This window comes from Trifolium pratense, linkage group LG7, assembly GCF_020283565.1.
Source record: "Trifolium pratense cultivar HEN17-A07 linkage group LG7, ARS_RC_1.1, whole genome shotgun sequence".
Lineage (NCBI taxonomy): Eukaryota > Viridiplantae > Streptophyta > Magnoliopsida > Fabales > Fabaceae > Trifolium > Trifolium pratense.
The window spans coordinates 50,794,005-50,805,409 of record NC_060065.1 but is presented as its reverse complement, the minus strand read 5'-3'; the positions used below and the strand labels follow the sequence as shown (position 1 = coordinate 50,805,409).

At 33.7% G+C, this 11,405-nt stretch overlaps 2 protein-coding genes across 2 annotated transcripts; one reads left to right on the top strand and one right to left on the bottom strand.

Annotated features, from left to right (window-relative positions):
• Window positions 1–6,133: 6,133 nt before the first annotated feature.
• On the top strand, window positions 6,134–8,728 carry LOC123899323 (transcription factor bHLH115-like). Its single transcript, XM_045950430.1, has 6 exons — window positions 6,134–6,397; window positions 6,946–7,005; window positions 7,231–7,287; window positions 7,498–7,572; window positions 7,659–7,821; window positions 8,045–8,728. The coding sequence occupies exons 1-6, from the start codon at window positions 6,210–6,212 to the stop codon at window positions 8,297–8,299; spliced, it is 798 nt and encodes a 265-aa protein (XP_045806386.1). The 5' UTR covers window positions 6,134–6,209; the 3' UTR covers window positions 8,300–8,728.
• Window positions 8,729–8,772: 44 nt separating this feature from the next.
• Window positions 8,773–10,349, bottom strand: LOC123899324 (uclacyanin 1-like). The gene is made up of 2 exons (XM_045950431.1): window positions 10,026–10,349; window positions 8,773–9,442 (listed from the first exon to the last, which is right to left on the bottom strand). The coding sequence occupies exons 1-2, from the start codon at window positions 10,189–10,191 to the stop codon at window positions 8,913–8,915; spliced, it is 696 nt and encodes a 231-aa protein (XP_045806387.1). The 5' UTR covers window positions 10,192–10,349; the 3' UTR covers window positions 8,773–8,912.
• Between the last annotated feature and the right edge of the window lie 1,056 nt (window positions 10,350–11,405).

Below are 11,405 nucleotides of genomic sequence, written 5' to 3'. Positions count from 1 at the left end.
GAGCGGGAGACAATGTCCTGCTTTTTGCTCTTCCAAGAAATGAGAGAATCTCTAAGAAAGATACAAAACCCTGTGGTAGACTTACGGTCAGTAGGATCACCAGCCCAATCTGCATCAGAGTAAGCACGCAACTCTAAGGGAAAAGATGATGGAAACAAAAGGCTTTGAAACTGAGTTCCCCGAAGATAACGAAGAATGCGAAGCACGGCTGCCCAATGCACAGTAGTGGGAGAAACAACAAACTGACTCACAACATGCACCGCATAAGCAATATCAGGTCTAGTAATAGTGAGATACACCAAACTTCCAACCAGAGTACGATACAAAGTGGGATTTGATAGAGGAACGCCATCTGATGGAACATATTTCACATTCAACTCTAGCGGACTATCTACTGCTCGAGTATCAGAGAGGCGAGCTTGCTCAAGAATGTTGGAAATATACTTGGATTGAGATAGAAGATAACCCCGAGGAGAGTATGCAACTTCAATTCCCAAGAAATAGCGAAGAGGACCCAAATCCTTCATCTCAAATATTTTTGCTAACTGTATTTTCAATTCATTAATTCCATCAACATCATCACCTGTAATAATCATATCATCGACATATAAGGAGAGTATAATACGACCATGAGAAGTTGTCCTAACAAATAAAGCAGAATCATAATCACTAGAGCTGAATCCAAGAGATATAATCACAGTAGAGAACTTCTCAAACCAAGCTCGGGGAGCTTGTTTTAGACCATATAATGCTTTCTTCAACTTACACACTTCCCCCTGATTATGAGAAACACCTGCTGGAGGTACCATATAAACTTCCTCCTGAAGATCACCATTTAGAAAAGCATTTTTAACATCCATTTGACAAATATGCCACTGACGAACAGATGCAACAACAATAATAGTACGGATAGTAGTCATCTTGGCCACAGGAGCAAATGTTTCTTCATAATCTATACCATATTGTTGAGAGAATCCCTTAGCCACCAAACGAGCTTTGTAGCGCTCAACCGACCCATCAGACTTGGTTTTAATCTTGTATACCCAACGAGACCCAATAGCACGTTTTCCTGGTGGAAGAGGTACTATGTCCCAAGTATCTGTCTTGTGCAAAGCAGCAAGTTCCTCATCGATAGCCTTCTGCCAAAGGGGATCTAGAATAGCTTCTTTATAGGAAGATGGCTCAAATAAACTGTGAACAGAGGTTAGGGTAGTGTAGTCTTTTCAAATCTTTAGTTTATATACTATATTGTAACTCTTATGTTTCTAAGTTTTGTTACATTCTATTGAAACCCTAAATTCAAGGGTCTTTCTCTATGTTTCTACATGTTCAATCTTGTTAACATGGTATCAAAGAGCTTGGTTAATCCATTAACAATTTGTTGAAGATAAATTACAGGGTGTATTGTTGGCTTTGGCTTGTTGCTATTTTGGATAGTAGTGAATTGTTATTGTTATTGGATTGCACACTTTTTTCAAAAGCACCGCTTCTACGTACTTCGAACGCCAATTTTGAAGGAGATCAGCAATTTGGTTTAAGATTTAATCATGCTATCTTCAGGTTTTGATTTTTCAAGAGTAATGCTATTTGTGATTTGATTAATAATTGTTTAGAAAGCTGGTTACGGAAGTCTTGGTATAATGCTATTTGTGATTTGATTAATTGTTGTTTAGAAAGCTGGTTACGGAACAATTGGTCTTGGCCTTTATTTGATTTCGTTTGCAATATTTAGCAATTTGAAGTCTAATTGGTTGGTTGGTATATTGCTTATTGAATTTCTATTGGTTGGCTCTGTTGTTTTGGCATTGTGGGTGATTGATTGGATTATTTTTTTTACGGCTGAGGTAATTGTGTTGGTTCATTTGATTGTTTGATAGTATGGTTGTGTCTCCTTTGGCCGCTCCTCTCCCTATTGGTATTGGTATTGATCATGTATATCCACATGAGACTACTTCAAGAGTGTTTGATCTTGCTGAACAGTTTCAAAAATTTCTCGCGACCCAGCCACATGCAACGTCTGTCTCCCCTATTAAAGGTTTGACCCCTTCTAATTGTTCAAGTATTTCTTCCATATGGATCCTTGATTCTGGAGCATCACATCATATGTCATATGATCATAAGTCTTTTTTATCTTTAAATTCTAAATCATCCATGTCAGTTATGACTGCTGATGGTACTCCTATGCCAGTAGCAGGAGTTAGGTCAGTGTCCACGTCTAATTTGTTTCTTTCTGATGTTTATTATATTCCTAATCTCACATTGAGTCTTGTTTCTGTTAGTCAATTGTGTGATTCTGGTTACTCGGTTATGTTTTCTTCCACTCATTGTTATGTGCAGGATACACAATCTGGGAGGTTGATTGGAACTGGTTGTAGACATGGGGGACTTTATGTTTTGGATGAGCTGAAAGTTCCAGATACCGCAACCTCAACTTCTACTTCCACTATTGATTTATCATCTTTTCGTTTGAATTTATCATCTTCTAAATTTTATTTGTGGCATTCTCGTCTTGGTCATGTTTCAGCATCTAGATTAAAATATTTAGCCTCTACTGGAGCTTTAGGAAAATTACAAATTAATGATATTTCTGATTGTTGTGGTTGCAAACTTGCCAAATTTTCTGCCTTGCCTTTTAACAAAAGTGTTTCTGTGTCCAAAGCACCTTTTGATTTGGTTCATTCTGATGTGTGGGGTCCATCAGCGATTCTTACCAAAGGTGGGTCAAGATATTATGTCTCCTTTATTGATGACCATACTCGTTATTGTTGGGTTTATCTTATGAAAAATCGTTCTGAGTTCTTTGATATTTATCATATGTTTCGTGCTATGGTTAAAACCCAACATAATGCTGTCATAAAGTGTTTCCGTTGTGATTTAGGTGGTGAGTATACTTCTAATAAATTCTCTGAGTTACTTGCTTATGATGGTACTATTCATCAAACTTCTTGTACTGATACTCCTCAACAAAATGGTGTTGCTGAAAGGAAACATCGTCATATTGTTGAAACTGCTCGTTCACTTTTGTTGTCCGCTTCAGTTCCATGTGAGTTTTGGGGGGAAGCAATTCGCACTGCTGTTCATGCTATTAATAGAATTCCGTCATCAATCACCTCAGGTTTGTCTCCCTTTGAAAAGTTGTATGGTTCCACTCCTGATTATTCTTCTTTGAAAGTCTTTGGTTCTACTTGTTTCGTTCTTCGTCCACAAGTAGAACGTAATAAATTGTCTCCTCGTTCAACAATATGTGTTTTTCTTGGTTATGGTGAAGGTCAAAAGGGTTATCGTTGTTATGATTCTTCAAGTAAAAAATTGTATGTTTCTCGTCATGTTGTGTTTCTTGAGCACATACCTTTTTTCTCTCTTTCCTCTGATTCGAATACTCCTAGCATGTCTGAACTAACTAATATTGATCCTTTTGGCATTGATGATGATATTTCTAGTGATTGTAATTTTGAGAATTGCAGGGATGGTACTAGTTCTACTCCAGATACATATGTCCCTTCTTCCCCAACGACTACTCAACAACCTCCTGTGACTGTTGTTCCTACTGCACCTCCTCCGTCACCACCACTACCTCCTCCTCCTCCTCCTCCTCGTTATCCTATTCGTGAGTTGCCTGATTTTGTTTATTCAACTTACACAAACATGACCTTAAATTAAAGTCACTTGCTTAACATCTCGTTGAATTAATCAAATGATGAAACTAAAATGGTTAATAAATTTCTTTTAAGATAAATTTGTTCAAGAAAAATCAACAATTTTTAATTAAATTTTATTTATCTTTCGTTGAATTCCAGAAATTACCAGAATTCTTCATCTAAAAAAAGAAAAAAAAGTCTGATTTAATTTTCAAAACATTTGGTGACGATATCCTGTCACGTCAAATATAATAAAGGCATGAATCAAGCCATCCCAAAGGGGCAGCTTGTTGGAATTTATAATGCACCCCAAAGAACTTAAATATAGTATTACGAATTTACTAATCTATAAGGATTAGGATGTTTTTTTAAATAAAAAAGGGGATTAAGATGTCAATTTCAATAACGTGATTACCAGAAACGTCATTAGAGCTGTCCCACCTAACCAATATTAGTCACCTTCCAAATAAAAACAGAGCTTCTGGACCCCTAGAGTCCTACAAACACAACGTTACTACTATTTTAAGAGGAGTTTTACGGTGGATAAATATATAAAACTTTTTTGCTTAAAAAAAAATATATATAAAACTTTTTTCTCAAAAAAATTTATAAAACTTTCTTTGGTGCATTTGCTATTGAGTTAATGATTAAATGTACTATTAGTTAAATGCTCTCATTTTGTTTCATTTTTAATTCCTTTTAATAATTAGAACCATAGATAAAAGGTTGAGTTATTTTATGAAAAAATATGATGATTCGCTATTTGATCATCTGTTACTAATATATTAAAATCGATTACCACTAAAGTTACTAATTTATTTTTATTGTTTTTAACCACGTTGCAAGTTTTATATCTGTCATTGTAATTTCACAAAAAAAAAAATTTAGAAAGAATATTATAAGATATATACCAAAAAATATAGAAAAAATATAAAATAAATACAAAAATAAAATAAAATGTTAGGCTTAAAAATAGAAACAAAACATATTATAGTTTGATCAAAACAAAACAATTTATACTCATAAAAATAGCAACAAAAGAGATGAATACGATGAACTCAACAATTTCACTAAAAATATTTGAAAAAAAATAAAAAAAATAAAAGATGAATACAATAGAAAAATTATATGCTTAAAAATAAGAATAAAATAGATTATAAGAATATAGAAATAGAAACATAAACAACATTTTTCATAAAAAAACATAAACGATATAATAATAATAATAATAATAATAATAATAATAATGTTAGTTACGATCAAATTCACTAAATTATCCAAAATATTCCTAATCAAATTTTTAATTTTTTATTAAAAAATATGCACGGGACCATTATTTATGATGGATACATAAAAAATTGGATAAGTTATTATTCATAATTATAATCAAATTTATTTATTTAATAAGTTTTACAAAAAACTGCAGAATAGTTTCACTTATATTTTAACAATATTATATAACAAATTTTTAAATATTTTATTCTAAAAATATATAATGACAAACTTAATATTAAATTTTTTTTAAAAAATTAGATAACTCATTATCCACCCAACCCTACCCAAAAGTTAATGGGTTTACCCTATCCAGTCCAGTCTAATACTGTAATGAGTGATTATTTTACTCGACTCAATTCGGAATAACCTATCTAGTTTATATTAAAGCCAACCCAATCAGCCCATATCCCTAGCTAGTACTATTAAATTTTGTGAGTTTTCACAATTTTGTCCATGTTAAAAGGTCCCTTCATTGGTTGAGGAGTATGAGTGTTGTTTATAGTGTTGGCAAAATTGTGCTCTAATAATCAATTGTTAGTTGGTCCAGTGGTGATTGTCGCTGAAGTTGTTAGGGAGGGCCACGGTTCGATTCCCGCATCTGCGATCCGGAGGGTCTGGAACCACTTGATGCCAGAACTAACTTTCAAACCAAGTGCTGAAAAAAAACCTGTGTTCCAATAACACATTTCTTTGAACGGGTATAAAATGTGTGAAAGGAACTATACCAAACCAAAGACATGACATATATACTTTGATCCCTTACACTGTTTCAACGTAATGCAACTGCCAAATAACCATAGCATACATCACAATTTTGCTACAACACTTTCAATTTCAATCTTTCTGTTGCTTTCTTCCGTCACAAATTCTCAATGACTTTCTCTTTACTCTTAATTACAAACTTAGTGACAAATAAACAAATGAATATATATTGCATTATTTTATGTTATATATGTTACATAAGATATAGTATTATTATTATATTCTTACGCAATTTCATCACTATTACTAACTATACGGAACAGGATATCCTGCTGTAAAAGTTTCACGCAGTTTCACGCGGTTTTGGATCTCAGCCGTCCGATCATAAATGAATGGTTCAGATTACAAACAGTTGATTTTAGTAATATATAATCTGGACCGTCTGATTTTAATCTAACGGCCGAGATCCAAAACCGCGTAAAACTGCGTGCAAAATGCACTGCAGCAAATCCAGATCCCTAACTATACATCAATTGATACTGATAAATGATAATAATTCAGTAGCATAGTTACACACTCTTCACTCACAACAATATGGACATGGATTCCACAGGTGGTTCTTCTTGTTGGCTTTATGATTATGGCTATGATATTTCTGTTGCTGCAGCTGATTTCATGGCTTCTGATCACTCCGCTGCTGCTTCTGTTTTCACCTGGAATATGCCTCAGTCTCAGTCTCAACCTCAGACTCATATCATCAAGCCTCCTTCATCCAATATCAGGTAGCTTTCTATTCTTCGTCACCTTTCTTGTGTGTACTAATTAAGAAGCTACGAGCATGTGTTTGGTTCTGCGTGAGTGCGTGACAAAAATCTATTTTGGTTTTTACCACCAGTATCCGGCCCATTGGACCGCCTAATCTGGTTTGGGGTTAGTTTTGCATCAAGTCGTTCCAGTCTCCTCTCAATCACAATTGCGGGGGGTCATCACAATTGCGGGGGGTCGAACCATGATCCTCCCTCCCAAATTCAACGTCAATCATCACTGAAGCAAAGCTGATTTTGAATTGATTCATTTTGTAATATTGATCAATATATGTTTAAATATATTTATGTAAAAGTGAGTTGAATAATAAAGTTGAGGTTACCAAGACAAAAAATTTAAATTCTAACTTCAAGTTAGAAACAATTTTGCTAACAAAATTTATTGTACTTGAAGATATATACAAACATGTCGAAATCATTTTTTTTTCTTCACTTTTTGAATCAATTTTGGCTCGACAAGATTGATTATTCCCAGCTTTGAAGTGATTATTACTTTATATTTGCAGCTTGGAAATGGAATACTCACTGGACTCAACTGTACTGGAAAGTGGTCCTTCAAATAAGCGGTAATATCTCTTTCCGTGTCTATGTAAAAGTTAATTTTGAATGAATTGATTTTGTAATATTGATCATGACTAAAAATGAGTTGAATAAAGTGATTTAAGTTTTTAATGTTGAACAATAAATTTGAGGCTGAAAATCACATGTAGAGGCAAAAGCTTAAAAGCCAAACATAGACTTAATGATTGATTATTCCCACCTTTGTCATGATTATTACTTTATATTTGCAGCTTGGAAATGGAATACTCACTGGATTCAACTGTACTGGAAAATGGCCCTTCAAAGCGGTAATATTTCTTCTTTGCCTTTGTAAAAGATATATTATATATTGTTGGAATTCAACCGTAAGTGGTTAGTATCGCATCGATTAGAAATAAGCCAAATAAATGATATATAAGATAGGTGACAGATACTATTTATATAAAAAATTAAGTGAATATGTGGTGTCAAAGTCTCTCTTTTCATTATTTTTCACTAATATGCCACTGTTACTTTAGGTTAAGGACAGAATCATATGCATCTGGCTCCAAGGCATGTCGCGAGAAATTGCGCAGGGATAAACTGAATGACAAGTATATATTACTATTTTGCAAGTTTCTGATTGAGTTTAAGCTTCTAAAATAAAATCTCATGTTTTCAACTTTGACATGATTTAAAGGTTTCTGGAATTGAGTTCTGTCTTAGAGCCTGATACACTGCCCAAAACAGACAAAGTTACCTTATTAAATGATGCGGTTCGTGTGGTTACACAATTAAGAAATGAAGCTGAGAGGCTGAAGGAAAGGAATGATGAATTGCGCGAAAAAGTTAAAGAACTTAAGGTGATTTTTCTTATCTTATTATAGTATTTATCATCTTAATAAACACAATTCAGTTATCTACGTTTTGCCTATGGCGCAAAGGTCTAGTTCGGATGGGCCCTGGTCCAGTCCGAAACAAGTTATTTCGTAAACTTAGGTTGCTATACTTTGTATTTCTCATGGTAAGTGGTAATTCATGCGAGCAAGTATGAAATGTCGATCTGAATTTATGTTTTCTTTGCAGGCTGAGAAGAATGAGCTTCGCGATGAGAAAAATAAGCTGAAGCTAGACAAAGAAAAGTTGGAACAGCAAGTGAAATTAACAAGTGTACAGTCCAGCTTCCTCTCTAATGCCATGGCTGTTAAAGGACAAACTGCTAGTGCTAACCACAAGCTGATGCCTTTCATTGGTTATCCTGGAATTTCAATGTGGCAGTTTATGTCACCTGCTACAGTTGATACATCACAGGATCATCTGCTTCGACCTCCGGTTGCTTAAAGTGGTTAGCAGCAGCATCCACTTCTTTATTGTACAAAAATGTTATTCTAACATCAATTTGTGACACAAAAATTCGACAACTTTTTAAATGGTACGGTTCACACACGTGGTTAATGAAGTATTAGATTTAGTTAATAGATATATCAGGTGTCGCAACTCGTGAACCATTCATTGAACTTCATTAATCATGATGTTGAATGTGATTAACCATGTGTGAACTATGTTGACCCTCTAAAAAGTTGACGAATTTATGTGTCACGAATTGTTGTTCAAATGACATTAGTGGTTATTGTATGTGTGCTTTTCTTTGTCCCTATTGTTTGTTTTTTAAATTCACAAGACTTAAAGTGTGCTTGGAACTGATTGATATGATAAATTTGTGCTGCTACAATACAATCTTAAACTAAATTCAGAAAATGCTTTATGTGATGATTGGAATGTATGTCTCATGTTTGAAAATAAATAAAAGTGAGTTTAAAAAGAAGATTGGAATAACACTGAAATTGTAAACAATAATAATCACACCACAGATACAAAGAGAGACACACGAAAAAACAAATTTGCACGCGAAATATGCTCAATAGGTTTGAGTCGAGCGAGATTTTTCTCATCCTTAGAAGAAGGCAATAAATACCACTACAAAACTCAACACTATTGAAATGAAGGCTTGTAGATTTCCTTTCTCGGCTGACGAAGCAGAAACATCCTGCGAATGTTGTGCTAGAGGAGAGGAGGGAGCTAGAAATTCAGTTGAAGGAATCACCGGAGAGAACGTAGGACTTTCCATATTTGGTTCAAACAATGGACTTTTTGTGTCAGGAGATTCTGCAGGTGAAGAAATAGATTCTTCAGGAGCTGCAGAGGGAATGATGGAAATGATTGGAGAATCTGATATTGAAGGAGATTCTGCTGCTGGAGCTGGAGAGGCAGGAGAGATTTGAGTGGCAAGTGTGTCTATTTCAACTTTCATTCCTTGGTTGCAATGTCCTATTGTACCACAAATGAAGTATCTTTTGCCTTGTGATGTGAGAGTGATTGTTGTGGCACCATCATTGTAAGATTGAATTGGATTTATTTGCTGGCAAGAATCATAATCTGGTTTTGTAACTTCAACCACATCATGGTTTGGTGGATAATTGAAAACTGCATATATCATTGTCATCAAATTAGAACAACTTTCATATAAAATGATGCACTATATTTTTCAACTTAAAGGTAATGTAATGTGTTACTTCGGTCATGTTTCGGTCAACAGTTTATAGCATAAGCGTTTATTATATAAGCGCTTATGCATACGCTATTTCTATAACAAAAATTGAAATAAAGTCAAATTATTTTCATATCTTGGCGAGCGTATGAATATAAGCTGGAAATAGTCTCACGCGTGCTTATATTATTAGATAAGCTCAAATTAGTTTATCCAATCAGATCCTTAGAAATTGATCACAAGTGCGCTATGTTTCAACCTAGGCCATGTTTTGATAAACAACTTAATTAAGTGCTTGCTTATAGCATAAACATTTATTGTATAAATACTACTCATGTATAAGTTATTTTTATAACAAAAGATAAAATAAAGTCAAACTGTTTTCATATCTGTTATAAGCTATTTTCATAGGCTATCTTAAAAAGCTTATGAAATTAAGCGGAAAACGGCTTAAGTCAATTCAAACGGGCTTTACAGGTAATGTAAATTTGTTAGTTAGAAATTGATCTAGTGACTTACTGAGATTGTCTCCAACTGAAAATTGTTGGGATGATGCCCATGTTTGAAGGTCTGAGCTTGTATCCCATCCACCATTTGGTCCTCCAACAATGTGATTTGTAGCCATGGCCAATTTGATAAACATAGCCACAAAAGACACTCTTAGAATAATTTCAAGTACACCCATGTTTTCTAAATATGATGAATATGAAATGCAAAAGATGATCAAAGTTTATTAGATAGATATGATTGATTTTGATAATTGACTTGAGTTAGATATCTATTTATATTGACAAAAATAAAGGAATGTGGAATAAAGATTTGGTTTGGTTCAATAAATAAAAAAAAAAAGATTTGGTTTGGTTATGGTTTAATCATGCAATGTTGGAGTTGGTATGGTTAAGTAAATAAGAAGGATTATATATATAAGTTGAAATGCATGCACTTTTTCTTTGTCTGTCTTGACTCTTGCAACTGTTTCTTTATCATTACCTAATTTTATAGGCAAAGAGAGAAAGAGGGAGAGGCATTTGGGGTAGTTGTGGTTGATTCCTCACAGGTGTAGAATTTTTCAGGTGATAGTTGTTGGATTCACAACTACTCAAATTTGGCCATGTCCACATTTTATAATTTGAATACATTTTTTTAAGGTGAAAAGGTTTAGGGAGTTCATTTTTAAGTAAAGTTAAAGAAAGTTTCAAAGTTGATACAATATTGACAAATATATTTACGTACGTCAAAGTTTTTACATCAGTCATGAGATTGAAAATTAAATTCTTGTGAGATCTGAGTTGAATCCTTATCAACTGAATTATATTTATAATATAATTTAAAAATGTGTAACGTATATCATTAGACCAAAAAATTCATAATCAAAATCTGGCAGCACAGGACAGGTGGCAATAAAAAAAATTCTTATGATTTGTTGAATATTTGAGAGATGTGCATAGCAATCACTTTGAGGTTTCCCTTGTGGTGCACACCTAATTCATGTATGCAACTAACCCAACGTGCCAGAATATTTAACTCTTTTGGTGCTTTCAAGTAGAAATCTAGTATAATATAGAATAAAAGGAACATTATAAAAAATGAGAGGAATTGTTATTTTTTTCTTTCGGTAATTTTGTGGTTAAACCTACACATTATAAGTGTGGAGAAATAAAGAATTTAGAATTCAAACCCAATAAAAGGAAGTTCATTTTTGAGGGGTAAAAGAAGTATAAAGAAGAAACATGGGTGGTGGGGTGGGGGTGGATTTTGAGGGGTAAAAGGAAAAAAAGAAGGAGGAAACATAAATACACTCCACCCCCTCCCTCATGTTTCCTTCCTAATTTTTTAAGGAAGAATGATAATTTTAAAGAAGCTAAAATTGTGTTTTTTGTTAAATTAAAATCTCTAACA